The sequence below is a fragment of the Larimichthys crocea genome, chromosome XIII (assembly GCF_000972845.2).
Source record: "Larimichthys crocea isolate SSNF chromosome XIII, L_crocea_2.0, whole genome shotgun sequence".
NCBI lineage: Eukaryota > Metazoa > Chordata > Actinopteri > Sciaenidae > Larimichthys > Larimichthys crocea.
Genome location: NC_040023.1, coordinates 44,476,662 through 44,492,954, shown reverse-complemented (window position 1 = coordinate 44,492,954; position 16,293 = coordinate 44,476,662). Strand labels below are relative to the sequence as shown.

General features: G+C 44.4%; 1 protein-coding gene across 1 annotated transcript in view; it reads left to right on the top strand.

Annotated features, from left to right (window-relative positions):
• The window catches only part of jarid2b (jumonji and AT-rich interaction domain containing 2b), a 103,847-nt gene that overhangs the window by 61,234 nt on the left and 26,320 nt on the right, over positions 1 to 16,293 (top strand). Inside the window, exon 4 of the mRNA XM_019263299.2 lies at positions 12,231 to 12,454. Coding sequence (XP_019118844.2) covers positions 12,231 to 12,454 — 224 coding nt within the window. The remainder of the gene's footprint in view (positions 1 to 12,230; positions 12,455 to 16,293) is intronic.

The window sequence follows — 16,293 nt, the reverse complement described above, 5'->3', positions numbered from 1 at the left end:
TGCACTATTAAAGCTGGAGTGTGTGTGTGTGTGTGTGTGTGTTTGTGTGTGCGCGTGTAAAGAAAAATGTTTCAAAAGTGTATCAAGAGGTGTTCCACTGCAGAGTGCAGCGACCCATTAAAAGGGTCAGTCTTGTCATCTCAACCTGAGAATCTTCTGTAAATTGGAAACGCACCAGTGAGAAATTGATCAGCTAGGAGCGGTGTGTGTGTGTGTGTGTGTTTAGCACTTAGATCACTATGCTTGTGTGTTCATGTGTACTTCAGGTTCTTTCGAATCTGTCTGCTACGTTGTTGTGATTGCTGCACCACAGGACAACAAGACTCTTTTAAAAGTAGAAATCATTAAAATAACAGAAAAAGCTTCATTCAGTTCATGTACCTGTTTTATCGTATCTGTTCTCCACTTGTCCTCCATCCTTTGTCTGAGCCACAGCCCTCCTGTGTCCCTAGCCCCGAGGCCTCAAGTCCAGTCAAGGTCTCCGAAGGTCCACATGCAGGACTTTGGCTTAATTAGACTGATTGCTAAGCACATAGAGAATCATCTCTGATGCTTATTGACCTGGCTGTGGTCAGCCTCTCCCAGGGGTGATTTAAGAAGAACCGCAAGGTCAGAGGTCATAAGGTTTGAGTTCAGCCTGTGCTGTGGGGGAGGGTGGGTGGCAAATAGCCTTGAGCAGTGGACCTTGACTGCTAACAAAGCCCTACATTTAAGTGCCGTGTTTTATCTTTTCTTTCTGGCCGTGAGTGAAAAGGAACCAGAGCAGGAAGTACTCCTAATTCTTTTTTTTTCCTGCTGTGTAATTCACCACAAATTCAAAACCGCTGGCTTCATCTGGGTGAAGCTCTTATTAGTGTTTTGAAGTTATTCCAGCAGCGTTTAGCCCAAGTGTAGTGCCACTTTTGAACGTTAACACTCTTTAGGTGACAAAAGGGAAAATGGCTGACTTCCATCTGACCTAATATAGCATTTATATATTCACAGAGATACGGCTAAGCTTGATCTATTGTCAAGATGTCTTTTCTTTCCACATCTGCCTATCAGGCCATCTCCACTCTCATTGTTTCATTCAAAAAAAAAAGAAGGAGGAAGGGTGGGCGACAGAAAATCCAAGGTTATATTTAAATATGCACACAGGCCCTGTTATTTCTTTATATCTTTAATCTCAGATGAATATGAGCTTTATTGTGACTGCTTGACGCTGTCACAGCTTAAAACTGAGACACACGCTATCACACCTCTGGATAACGCACCCACATTTATCTTGTTGTCAGCGCGGAGCAGTTAAGTGTTAAAACCGCACGCTGACAAAATGTACTGTATGCATACTGTATGTTACTACCGTGGTTATTAAGCCCTGCCCAGCTGGACTACTGTGTGCACATTTGTCCTCCCAGCAGACTCATTGACTTATGATGGTGTTTATTTGTGTTTGCCATGCATATGCTCAGCATATACTGTATGTGCGAGCGGGTGGAGGGGTGAAGGGTTCTATATGGAGGTTGTTTGCGTATGTGAAGCTCACAAGGTCAGTGGGTCAGACCACTGCAGCGCTGTCCTCCTAAATGCACAGAGACAGGAAAGCAATAAACACACTGAGTGTTCAGTTACGACTGTTTACACTGACCACACATCGTCCCTTTCAGGCTCCGTGTTGGGTCTTAATACATCATTATCAACCCCGGTAGTTGCTCTGACACAGGCTATAAAGTAACATCTGTAAAAGCCAGCTGATTCATTTTCTTCATTTGATATAATTGGAACTGTTTAATGTGTCAACTTAAAGGCATACAGCAAATGAACAGTTAGTTGCTTGTTGAAAGGTTCCATGTTAAAACATTGTAGCCGTGCTGGTTTGTCTCCTCCGTACACATGTGCTAATGCTCATATTCACGCCATACATATGGTGTCGGTTACATTGTGATCATTGTGCATACACACTATTTATTTTCACTCATTTATGTGCTGATGGATTTGATCTGAGCAGACTGCCAGGCAACACACGCAGAAATAAATACAGATCGACGAGCAGAGACATTGATTAAACACATGCACGTTTCGTGAAGCTTAATCCCCGCGTATAAACACTCATACTCTTATGTACATAAACACGTACATGGATGTTGCTCTGATCAGGACAGAAATGGACTCGAGCGCTCACACCACAACAGACGCACGCACACAAACAGTCTCGCAGAGACAGCTGCAGTGAGGTAGTCTTTTATCAGGACCATGTGGGCCATCTGGAGCCAATTAATACAACCCCTAAGGTACAGACTCTGGATCAGCGCTCTTCTCCTCACACAATAGCCTTTACCATGGGAGGGAACACACAGTCTGACTGGAGCCCAACCTCATGCCAACATCGATCAAACCTTTTGGACACGGCAGCGGACAAGCTCGAGACTTGGGCTTGATTCAGATGTGCCATATTTCTGCAAAAGCCTAAGAAGCAGTAGGCAGGTTTAGGCTGTCTGACGTATTTTGAGAATCACTTGTACTGATGTGGACGCATTTATAAACATGAAACATTTTTAATGACAGAAACACATTCAAATTATACAAAGATATAATTATTCAGAGATAAACAAACAATATATGCTCTTATTTTTGTTGTATCTTTTGGAAATTTCTGTCAGTCTACCAGAATAATTGGCTGTTTTAATCACAATATTCTAGCCTGTTACACTTTCACACTTCTTAATCAGGGCCTGTCTTTTCTTTGTCTTTTTCTTCTTTCCCTTGCTTTCAGCCTTCTCATCCTACTTCTAGTGGTATGTGTGGAGTGGATGCAATTAAGACAAACAATTATTTTCCAATTAGTGCCGCATTTTTGGCATCGCTAGTGACTGCTCGCATCCAAAGAACTTCACAGTATAAAGAGTGCAGACTGCTTTAAAAGTCAGAGGCTGACACATTTGCACAAATCAACACAGGGGACTGCTAGCTCGTGTTCCACTCGCCAGCCTTATCCAAATATCGGGTTACAGCGGTACAGCAAAGGTCTGAAACCAAACCACACAGCGACTGCCACACATAACAGCCAAGGCCTCCCCTGTGGAGGACCCAGACATCGTCTACAAGGCACACAGTGTACAGTATGTGACCTCAGGACCACAGACACACGTCATTAAATGTCTTCTCACATTAAGGTGCTCAGCGTGTCACTCAGTCTACTAATTCGTTAGAGGATTCAGCTCGGACGCTTTGTTCGGCGGAAAAATAGAAAACCTGGAGCTGAAAGCAGAATCTGGCTTTACATGTCCTATAATCAGAGAATGGGCCTCACATTAAAATGTAACCTCGGTATCAGGCTTCACGTCTAACTTTAGAATCAGAAACAGGCTTGGTATCTGGTGTTGGTTACTTGTTTCAAGCTAGATTTCACCCATTAACACAATTGCCAAATACAAATGTTTTCTCAAGCTCCAGCAATTAACGCTGAGTCATCTATAACGTGCTGTTGAGTTCAAGTCTCAACAGTGTTGGAATCACTTCATTTGTCCCGTCTGCTGTTCTAAATTATATACCGCTTGTACTTATACATATTAGACTGCATTCATCAATATTAAATATACGTAAAGAATTGAAAGAAGCTGATCTGCTGAGCCAACAGCTTATTCTATAAATCAAACGCACGGGAGAGGCTGCTTTTTCAACAAACCAGCCCCTGCCTAATTGGCATTTAGAGCATTTATCCTTTGCATCTATTATAAGTGTTTTATGCACAAATGAGTTGCTTTGCTGTTTCATAAATCAGCTGTTAAGTCAGCTCTGTGTGCACAAACACACACCCACACACACACACACACGTGCTTAGTCATCTAGTTTCTTGCACCCTGCTGATGTGCTGTGCTCTGGCTGACAGTAAACTGGTGTAAGGAGCCAGTTTGGGTTGGAGGTTTTTATTTGCGATTTTCTTCTCCTGCACTGAGGGTTATTGAGTTATTGACTGAGTGCGAAGGAGAAATTCAGTTTTTGCTGGCGTCCCTCCAGACGGGGAGGGGAGATGAGGGTCTAATCCACATCCCAGAAGCTGGTAGAGGGTGTAGTCTGACCTGCTGTTCCACCGGACGCTGCTCTGCAACGTTGCGTCTGTGACGTAATTTTGTTAACGACAAGTGGGCAAAATGATCCGTGAAAAGGATCTGTGGTGTCCTATAAGATCTTGTGTTTTTCCACTTCCCCTCGTCATCCATGGTGTCAAACATCCTCTGACTGGTTGACTTCTGGCCTGTTTATGACATGTAGTGCTGTGGTGTACGTGTTTATTTTGAAAATTAAACACGTATACCACAGCACTATATAAAACAATGTCAGAAAATGACCAGATGCACTATTCCACCCCTGCTGTGCTGTGCCTGGCTTCCTGCCTGGCTCAGTCTGCTCTTCTGGGACACTTCTGGTGAAATCACAAGCAGCATCTATAGTGGCTGTGCGCAGCCCCGGCAGCCGTGCCCGGTGGCGGATGCCCTCAAACCATAAGTCAAAAGTTGACCACGCTGAGAAGTCTTTCCATTACTGCAGTTCCCATGGAAACGGCCATGGCCTGAAAAGTGTTATAAGACATATAAGATAAGATGGAGACTGAAGACGAGAGCTGGAAGTCTTTGACTGACAGAGTCTGTGTGCATGTGTGGGATCTATGTCAGCTGTCCACATCTATGGTCCGAGTAAAACCCATTAAACTAGCTGTAGCTCATCTTTCACTTGTCCCTTCATCGACACCTCCTTCCTATTTTTCATCTTTACTTCATTTCATGTGTTTGAGGGAAATCACAAATGGCCCTTTATCCTCTCTTCTTCTTCTTCTTCTTCTTCTGCTTCTTCTTCTGCTTCTTCTTCTTCTTCTGCTTCTTCTTTTTCTTCTGCTTCTTTTTCTTCTGCTTCTCCTTCTTCCTCCTTTTCGTCTCCTTTCCCAGGACTGCTGGCTGTCAGGGTCGTCAAAATGTTCTCAGTCTGTTTCTTTCTGAGATAATGCTCTAGCAGCTATGGTGGCATGTGTAATATTAGACATTAGAGCAGCCCTTTGATGGCTAGATGGCTTGGGGGTGGGGGGGGGGGGGGGGGGGGGGGGGGGGGGGGTGGTAGCAGGAAAGGATGGAGGGAGGAAGGGATGGATGAAAGGTGGATTAGAAAGGGATGAATGGGGACATCCTGCTGTAATCTCTTTGCTTTTTCTCCCTCTATTGGATCTCTGTTTCCTCTTTTACTTCCCCGCACTCTCTCTCCAGCTCTCCTCTCATTCCCCATCAATCAGTCTAATTTTTCCTTAGGTAAGCCTCACGTTACCTACTGTGGCTCTGTACCAATCAGTATTCTATAGTTTAACACGCATGGGAACATGGTGTACCCTGGCTTATGCACACACATACACAGGCAGCGCTCCTCTGGGCAGACGGCGGGCTAAATGAGAGGCTCATGTTACCACTCAGCCCTCAGCGCAGTGGCAGCACTTACAAAAACAGTCATGTCGTTGCAAATTGTTCCCATGCTGATTTCTCAATATTTACCTGATCTTTGGGACTCTGAAGAGTGTGTGTGTGTCATCACCCTTGATATTGATAGCAGCAGTGTTTTTTTGTTTTGCCGCCCAAGCATGTGTGTCGTTTCCAAAGACAAGAGCTGTCTGTCATCTTTTAAAAATAATCTGAAGTTGTAGTCCTCACAATGGAAGGTGATCCCCCCCCCCACCCACCCACCCCTCTGCCTGTGGATCGGCTGCCAAGCCCGGCATTATCACATCATCAGTGAGGCAGATCTGTTTTTATTACCTTTTTATTAGCTCTGCCTCTGCTTTTAGCGTGCCAATAAAGAGAGGAGATGACGTCTGATAATGCATAGAGAAATGTACATACAGAGAGAGATTTAGTCCAATTATTAGAGATTACTTTGCAGCCACAGATGTATTTCCAGTGACTTTGGGAAAGCCCCCACAGCATATCTCCCATGTTAGTTAATAGGTAACAGATAACAGAAGATCGTCCCAGGAAAACCTGAGGCTTGTCTAAAGAGGCTCTGGTTGACTGTCTAGACAGGATGTAGTAAGCACATTGCTTTATTAGCTCATCCGTCTCTGTCGCCATTCTTTTTCACAGTTGTGTGTGCTTTTTGCTTCTGTTGTCATGCTGCCTGTTTTTCGTTTTTGTGTCAGTTATTCCCCCCTTCTCTGTCTCTCTCTCTCCATCTTTCTCACTTTTACATAGTTAAATAGGATCCTATTCATCTACAGTCAGAACAATAAAACTAACCAGGGTCTAGTGTACTAAAGAGCTCAGTCTCTGCTATCCTCACCATTTAGAAAGTGTTCATCGCACAGCTCAGTCTGCAATGTCAAATTGTAGATGATTGGATTTGTTGGACGGTGGGGCAGGTTTGGGCGGCTGCACATTTCAACCATTACACAGACATGCATATGTACACAGACGTGGACACATGGCCATGATAAAAAGCATTAAGATATTTCATTGACGTGCTTCTGTGCATTATGTGCATGAATTGAAAGAGAGGAGGAAGGATGTGAATCAGACGCGTGTTAGAAAGGAAAGGCCGCGGATGACGATCGAAGGACGCACTTGTGAGAGTGACAGAAAGCATCCCTGTAAACAAAGTTTGAAGTTTTATTGCCGTAAAACACAGTTCAGCACATGAAGCCAACACAGAAGTGGTTCCCCCAGTATATAGTTAATATCAATTATTATAGGCAGTTTGCTCAATTATAGGCTGTGCCGTGATATGAAGCGAGAAGAAAATGCTTTTTGGCTCTGTGGTGTTTGGACAGTTGCTTTGGGTAAACAGACTTTACAGCAAACAGGCTGTGAATTCATTCATGTGATTCATTTTTATTCAATTTATCCAAATACTGTTACCAAAAACAGTTTTTAGAGAATCTCATGAAGCCCTTTAACACGTTCACTACACAGTAACTTCAACAAAACTTCAAAATATGTTTCCTCATGTTGTGTTAAGTGTGTTTTTATGTAAAAGACTGCCCATACATGTAGGAACGTGTCTCTGTGTCGAAATATATACGTGGTGTAGTGTTTGCGGTTAAAGTTGCTATATCTCTGTGTATGCTTTCTTCCCCTCTTCTACCTTCTTCTCACGCTGCATCTTACCCAGTCCCGCAGTCACACAACCCCCTCCTGCTTCCATCTTCCCTCTGTATATCACTCATCTCACTTTCTTGCTTCTTCCGCACGTCTCTCTCTGTCAGTATGCCCTGCACGCTCCATCCCTGGTGATCACAACCCAAGTTTTATTGTGTTGCTCGCTCAGAAGCTAAATGTTTCATGAGGACAGACTTGACATTGGGTATATGTGTGTGTATTGTGTGTCTTTTGCACCCGTGTGTATGTGGAAGTGTTTGCATTTGTTTCTCTGTGCCCCTCAAGTCAGGCAACAACAACAAAAGGCCAGCCTAGCGGGCACAGTGTGGATGTGTGAAACAAAGAGGACTGTGCTTTTTACCCCTCACACTTCTCTCATCCTTGGTGCTCGTTTCTAGCTTTTTATCACACTCTTCTTCTGTAACTGGCCTTGAATGGGTTTTGATTTTTCATTTGTCCATTCTCGTTTCAACGGTTCATTTTTCTGTCTTTGTCAAGTCCATTCTTATTCTCCGTCCCTCCCTCTCTCTTTCTTTTAAAGCCCTGTACTAATATAGCCATCATCTTACAGATGTAGCAACTTAAAAGTTCCCGTGTTTCCGTGACGGAACCGTGACGGGACCGTGGCTGTTCCGTCACAGGTCCTGTCAAGGTCCTTGGCTGGTGCGTGACCGAAATGTAATCCCCCGCGATGACGTAGTCAGTGAGGCCCCGACTGGAAACGCCCCTAAGCAGTCTGTGTGAAAACCAGCTGCAATGCCTCATTTGTCCACGGGGAGGAGCAGTGATGTTCCGCTCTCACCGTCGACTGTCTAAAGACACATCTGAACAGATACGCCGGGGTGAGCTGATCAGCTGATCAGCGGATCAGTTGATGGAAAAAAAAAAAAAGTTGTGATAAGATAACACTGAGGCAGCAACAAGAACATGCCAACATAAACGCGTTATTAAAGAAAACTCCGCTCGTAACGTCCGTAACATAGCCTAGATGTTGTTGATTTAAACAGTGACCATAGGCTAAATGGCGTAAAGCGCAAATCGAAAGAATTACGGGTGAATCAAGTATGAAATAAGTCAAGTATTTTTGGTTTTAATAAAGTTTGCAGTATAAGCTTACGAAACCATCAAACATATATTTAGGCATTCCATGAAAGACTTTATTCGCAAGGAGGCTAAGCCAGGCACAAAACAGGAGCTCGTCGAGGACATACAGACGTTTTGGCAAAGGAGAGTCACCGTGGACTTTTGCAACAGACTTCTCTCTGGACTTTAAAAAGCTGTGCCGTGTATTATTATAATGGAGGGAGGCATAGTGGAAAATAAACAGTGGTGTCCATGTAGAATAAAAACATAACATATATACTGCAAACTTTATTAAGACCAAACATACTTCACTTATTTCATACATATTGTAACGGGCTGTGTATACACTGTGGCTGTTGAGTTGTGTTCAGTAAGTTAGGCTGCAGTGTATGGGGTGACGCCTGGGGGGGTGGCGTTGTTAGAGGCTGTGAAGCCTGTCAGTCATGGCAGTTGCCATGGCGATGAGGGGCACGAAGTAGCTAATGTGTTAATGTTATATGCTGCTGTGCTTGCCTGGTTTTATTGTTTTTTTGCCGTTGGCTACGGCCACAGGAGCCTGTGATCCAGATTAGGAATAAAGTCCAGCAAAACCCGTTGCTTCGTAGTTTCATTGTTCCGGGTCACTACAATATTCTTTCCATTTACGCCATTTAGCCTATGGAATGGACGAAAATGAAAAGGAGTCATTCATGTTCATGAACACACTCAAAATCACAAGGCTACTGTATAGTATGCAGTACTCAAACCAGCTGCATTCTTCGCTCTGTGATCTGTGACACTGGGAGACCAAAAAGCCCATCAAGTGCAAACAATGAGATGCTAATGAGGTGTTTGTATGGTTTACCTGGCCTAAAGCGTGCACTACAGTAAATACCTGCATAACAAAGGGCTTCCAAAACGCTCGTCTCTGCAGCTCTATGTCGCACAACAACAACGAGCCCTCCCCTCCAAATAAACTGTTAATTAAAAATAAACCATCGCTTGTATCTGCAGGTCTGACACACAGGCCTGGCAGCCCTGAGACGTCCGAACCGTTTTTTGTAACTTTTTTAAGGGTTAGTTTGTTGTTTACATGCAGATAAACGAGAGAGAGGCGCGAACACAAGAGAAGAGACGCTCCTGTAATTATGCAAAGACTAGTGGTGGCCATAGATTAGTCGCGCCAATCAAACAGCTGATTGCGCCAATGCCGGCCGGCATTAGCGCGATCAGCTGTTTCTCTGAGTAAACAAAGGCAGCTGTCCAGGTGGAAGCGGCATTTAAAAAACATCACCAAGAAAAACCATGAGAAAAACACGACAAAAGCACAAAACTCTCTAAACTGCTATAGAGATCAGGACTCCACGGAGTTACAGTGAAGAAAACAAAAACGAACAAAAGAGAAAAAAGTCAAAAAGTAAAAAAGCGACCTGAGAGGCTGGAACAGCTTTGAGAATAGATTAATGGTGATATTTTTTTTATCGCCTGATAAGAGTCTCACGTTAACGCAGATAACAGCCCACCACTAGTAAAGACAGAACAGACTAGATGTTGTTGATTTGGTGAATGCTGACATGTTAGATATAAACACCTTAAATTTAATTTCAATTCATGTACACGCTCAAATTATACGGCTACTGTACAGTATGCAGTAGTCAAACCAGCTGCATTTTCCGCTCTGTGATCTGTGACACTGAGAGACCAAAAAGCCCATTACTGTAAGCGCAAACAAAAGGTTGAGCAACGAGAATGCTAACGAGGTGTGTAAGCTACGTCATCTCCAGGTAGAACAACTGTAAAAAAGTTCTGTGAGAGAAGCGCCATCTCCTGGTCATACCCTGTAATTACACGAATGGGTGGAGTTACAGTAAAAAATAGACACGCCCGGGAGAAGGAGGGGGGTCTCTCCTTTCCCGGGACTTTGCAGGGAACCGGCTGGAAGTCAGCTGGAAGACGGCTGCCATTCAGCTGGCGTTCAGCTTGAACGGGAACTTTTAAGTTGCTACTACTGTATCTGGTTTACAACACCGGCAAAACTCAGCCTCTCTCTTTACCGGCTAATTCTTCTCTCTCTCTCTCCTCCATTCTTTGGTTTTATTTCAGCACTCTCAGGCATCTGCAGCCTTCTTGCCCTCAATCTTTTCTCTCCTTACTTTGCGAGTAAATCACAGCCTTGTGTGTGAAGTGACACCTGTCCCCATTGTGTTGTTCTGCCTATTGAATCGGCGTGTTCTTTGTTCTGTAATACCAGGGGAAGACAGAACCTCCTGTGCGCACGTAGCCCTGTATGTGAACGCCGAAATAAGGCAGCACTTTAACACGTTCAGTGACATCAGTGATTAAACATTTGGCTGCCGCTGTTTGTTTGCAGACAATTAGATTTGTATAAGTGCTGATCACTTTTGTGTACTGTTGAACGTGACAAGCCGATCACAGTCATAGGCCTTTGTGCGCCGAGCGTTTTGGTTGTAAACACACTGGGCGTGTGCAGCCAGCTGTTTGTTCAGTTTCCTCACACCTTGCGTCCGAATGCAGCGCTCCGGCACCGCGCGTGCAATCATCTCTCAATTTCTCACATATCGAGCTTACACCGGTGTCACGGCAGGAAATTGACACGTTTTGACACCGCGCTGTTCCCTGATTGAAGTGTAATCGGAACTCTGCACCTTTTCGGTGCGCCAAATGCATTGTGGGTGTTCTCCAGACATGATCCTATCTTCCCTTTACTTCAATCCGGTCCGCAGCAAATTGACAAATAATACCAGGATATCACATTGCTTCTATCACGACTCCTTAACGTTACACACACACACACACACACACACACACACACACACACACACACACACACACACACACAGCTGCACTAATCGATTGAGGCCACTTGCTGGTTCATGTGGCCCCTGACAGTCTAGGACTTTTATGGTTTGTGTGTGTGTCCACACCTTGGTGTGTGTGTTGTGTACAAAGGAGGCGGTGTGACAAGTCCATCGCCTTCTCTCAGACATCCACTTCTTTAATATTCTCCTCCTTCCCTCGCCTGCACTGACACACACTGTGAAATAAAGAGAGAAGAGCGAGGAGAGAAAAATGAGAAAGACATCTCAAAGGTTTTGCGCGCCACATAGGAAAGTAAGCACAGCACAGCGTGGAGAGGAGGGGTGAAAGAGGGAAAAAGTGGAAAATAAAATAGTGGAAAGTGAGAAAGATTTAGAAGTTGAAATGAAAGTGATGAAAGAAAGATGGAGAGATGAAGGAACGAGTTGTTCTCTGGCAGTTTGCGGTTGTTTTTGCAGACAGATGTGTCAGAGGTGTGTGTGTTTGGTTATTATCAGCTGCTGCTTCTGCTTTATAGATGGCTTAATTATCTCTCAGTCAACAGGAATGAAACAGGAACTACTCTGTGTGTGTGTGACACTACACAAGTGTAGTTTTTGTTGTAACTTACACACATTTGCACGCAAATACGACTGAACAACCATGTCAGCCAGGGAGTTGAGTGTGTGGGTGCCTGCACATCAAAGTGATCAAACCCATTCACTGAACACACACACACACACACACACACACACACACACACACGTAAAGGTGATCAATTCTTCATCACAGGGTAATTGTTTCAGCAATCCGCCCTGCAGTTAGACGATAGCCACAGTAATAAAAAGTGTGAAGTGTGTGTGTGTGTGTGTGTGTGTGTGTGTGTGTGTGTGTGTGTGTGTGTGTGTGTGTGTTTGCATGTGTGTGATTGTGATTCTAATCAGCTGCAGACTGTTTTTTTTTTTTTTGTTAAAAGTGATGAATACCTTTATACAACGTATATTGAGTTCTGTAACTACACACTTTTTCCTAAAGTCTAATTATATTTGATTTGATTTAGATCGATGCGATCGTCTTACTTATTAGTCCTGTAGTGCTTAGGGCATAAAATCAGATAAAATGTATTAACTTATTATCTCAAGCATTAGTGGCAGCCTCTGTATCGTGGCAGCTCACTGCTGTTGTGCTTCAATAATACATATCATTGACTTACTCTCTTCTTTTTCTTCCTCTCCCTCTCAGGCCTCGGCTCCAAGCCCAGAGGAAGTTTGCCCAGTCGCAGCCGAACTCGCCCAGCACCACGCCCGTCAAGGTGGCCGACACGAGCAACCTGACCACCGGACTGGCCACCGTGCCCTCGTCATCCCTCTCGTCGCTCTCTTCTTCGTCCCTGTCCTCTTCCATTCAGGACTTGTCCAGGCGCAAGCCCAAGACGGAGGATTTCCTCACCTTCCTCTGCCTCAGAGGTAAGACGGAGCAGAACGGAGGGGATGGAGACATGATTCGATTATTAGAGGTTTTTTTAGACAAGTCTGAGACACAGGCTGGACAACATTTAGCTGACTGTCTTTGAACCGGCACTATGCACACTTCTAATAGCGAGCTTATGAGCACACCCAGTAATCAAGCTGTCATACAGTATGTGCACCTCTCACATGAAGGTCTGAAGTGAAACCTGAGCTGTGGTTAAATACTTAGCTCTACTTTTTATTTCAGACACGCACGCACGCACACACGCATGCACATAGTGATATTGGAGTTCAAGTTTTGTGAAGTCAAGTTTTGATCACCCTCCACACACACACACACACACACACACACACACACACACACACACACACACACACACACACACATCACACATCACACATCACACACACTACAAATTGTGTACTTGCCCGAGGCTAAGATTATCCTGCTTTTCATCAGCTTACACATCTCTGCCTCTCTCCTTTCAACAACTATCTGTCTCTTTAACACCTTGCCCATCACCCTCTACCACAACAGCTGTTCGTGCGTATACTTCTCACACAGTCGCACATGCTCCGACACTACAAATACTACACAGGTTCATCGACACTATGTAGCACCTTCGATGTCAAATGAACTGTAAAAGCCATGGCAGAGTAATTAGCGGCAGAGTTAGTGTCTAAGTAGTGTGTGTGTGTGTGCGCGCAGTTCCCTGGTGCCACATGCGTCAGATTTATTCATTGGGAGTGTCTTAACAGGGAAAACTATTTGGGATAAATGCAGCCACAGTGAGATCCCATCACACACCCCATACTTATGATCTACGCTCTGCTGACCAGCGGGCAGATGAGGTTAGTCCACTGCCAGGACGCTGCAGAAAGTTTCTTCTAAAGTTCTTCCAAACACATGAATCCTCTTTTAAAAAGCGTGCAGAAAACTGTGTAAGAGAGAGAAATTGAAAATTAATGTAACATCCTACAAAGTGCATGTCAATCCAAAAGAAAGGGTCACTGTGGAAGAAATAATCTCGTAAATAACTGACAACAGACATCATGAGTGCTATCTAGAATTCTCTATATAGATATCAGTGTATCTGTATCTCCCATTTTCTAGCCGCGCACATCTCTACTACATGTTTTGTGTGAAGGCAGACGTGTACATAAAATATACGCAGTGCACTGACCCTGTACACTTCAATAAATCATTATACATTATACTTTTACCTTCCATTCATTGGTATTGAATCGTCCCTTTTCTTCTGAAATATGAAGAGAGAGAGAGAGAGAGGCACATTCAAGACCTGGATGATAAAATAAAATAAAGTTCCAGACCATTTTCTCAGACAACCTTGACTTCTCCCTTTGATAAACATCTCACTCACCTTTTTCTTAAACACGTCTTCACAACCAGAATTAACTCAAAAAAAAGAAAGAAAAAAGAAGCTTCAGATTAATTTACCGTTATCATTATTAACCTCTGCCCGTCTTACAAAGTAGGCTAAAGCCTCCGGAGAGGCAAATTTAGATTAAAGTGTGCTGGGTCGCCGTGGCTATACGTTGCCATCCTGATGAATACTCCCATTATGGAATGTCATTTTAACCTTTCATGGCTGGTTCGAGAACGTATAATTGGAGGTTGCTAAAACTGACTGACGCTTTCAGTGAGAGGGGCTTTGATTTGCATATATAGGCCAGGATGTTACATAGGCTAATGATATAATGTCCCATATACTTTGAAGTTGAGATTATTCTGGGGGTTCTGGGTGCTAGGTTAACCCCTCCCTTACTGTATGTGTGTGGAGTGTGGAGACTAATGAGGTGTAGGTTGCTGGTCTTGACTCAGTTTTGCTGCTTTCTCTCTGTATAATTAAGGTTAGAAATGGTGCTTTGCAAGCTGATTTCTTGTGTGTGTGTGTGTGTGTGTGTGTGTGTGTGTGTGTGTGTGTGTGTGGCTAATTTTAGAGCTAGGCATGCTAAGCTAACGATTGAATGGTTTTCCACTGGGCTTTTTCCACTCTGCCGCTCCCTGCTTTACCGCTGTATTTATAGACCCAGTTTAGCTGTGTGTGTGTGTGTGTGTGTGTGTGCGTGTGTGTGTGTGTGTCTACTATCCATGCTGTGAGGATGACATTTTCCTGCGTGGGGCTTCTTCTGCTCTGTTTATCCCTTGGCCTCTCATATGACCCATATGCAGGGACCCTTACCAGGAGAGGGACATGGGAGAATGTCAGCAGAGCCCTTGAGGTTGCGCGTGTTCAAGCGTGTGCGTGGGTGCAAATCCATGCTCACCGCCGATGTCGCCTGTTCCGCTTATCTCCTGTGTGCCCTGCCATTGTGTGTGTGTGTGTGTGCGTGTGTGTCTGCACACATGCAGCATTCAGGGTATATGACGAGACCCAGCCCACGAGGACGGGGCCGCGTTAGCCTGGTTAATCTTTTCAAAGGGACTTTGATATCGTCTGAACCCAAATCCCCCTTTAAGATTGTGATACATGTCGCTCTGGTGATGTGACCACCACACACACACACGCATTAGGCTGCTTCATGTCATGTGCTACCACAATCTCTCTGACAGCATCATCCAGCTGTTATATGGAAATCTCAAATCCATCATTTTCCAGATTTATTTTGAAGTTGGAAGGGTGGGTGGGGGGGGGGGGGATCTCTGGATTCAGTCCAGTCAAAAGCGGTCATAATGTGTAAACACCCCCCCCTCCTCCCAACACACACACACACACACACACACACACACACACACACACACACACACACACACACACACCCACACCCACTTCGGTGTTTGCTTTTCTTATCTGGTAAACATTACACGTCCACCCCAAAGGCTTCTATTCATCACTCATTCTGACAGCTGCATAAAGCAGTTAAAACATGAAGCGGCGAAGTTAGCAACCAGAAAAGAGAGCGAAACGTTGTGAAAGCTGGACTCTGGTGTCACTCTGCATTGTGAAATCACAGCTCACGTTTCCATCATCCTGCTCGTTACCTCGTGTTGCTCGGGCATCCAATTGGAGTTTGTTTTTTGTTTTTTTAATTGACAACATCCTATCCTTTTGGGATTTTTATTTCCGCTGCTGGTGGTGGTGTTGCTGTATCCAAGGGAAAGTTATTTTTAATTCCTCCAGGGTGGGGGGGAGCGAGGGTGCCCGATTATTCTGATGCAACGTGGGAGTAACCGGACAGAAGTGTAAAAAAAAAAAAAAAAAAAAAAAAAAAAGATTTCTGTCTACTGTATAGAAGGATGCACTCCATGTATGCTCACCACCCACACTGTCTAGGACATATATTCTGTATTTATCTCACTGCTCATCTCCTGCAAACACACGCACACACACACACCCTCGCACATAAGCTGAGTGCTCAGTACTTGCTTGTGTTCTCAGAATGGTGTTTATGTGTGGTCCAGGCCTGTAGTTGGGCTGTTTATATCCATGGAGAAAGCCATTTGGGTGGTAGCCAGCCAGTCTGCCTCTGGCTCTGTCTGCCTCTGGTAACTTAGGGGGTGTAGTGACGCTGTTGGCAGGGTGGGGGCAGCACTGAGCGGAGCAGGGTTGAACTATATTAGATTCACATCCAAGCGCTCAATGTTGGCCTGCTCCAGGATTTCCAGGTCATCCAAGGGTTTCATTTCAAAATGAGAGAGCCACAGTTTAAGCACATGGCACGGCCTTTGAGTAGTGATTGTTGTGCAAGCCTCATGTGTAAAATATTCAGCAATAAATGAGGAATTGTTTGTTCCGTGCACACACACACGCACACGGTATACACACAGACATAGATGAGTTAAGAATAGATTAGAGAGTAAATGAATAACTGTC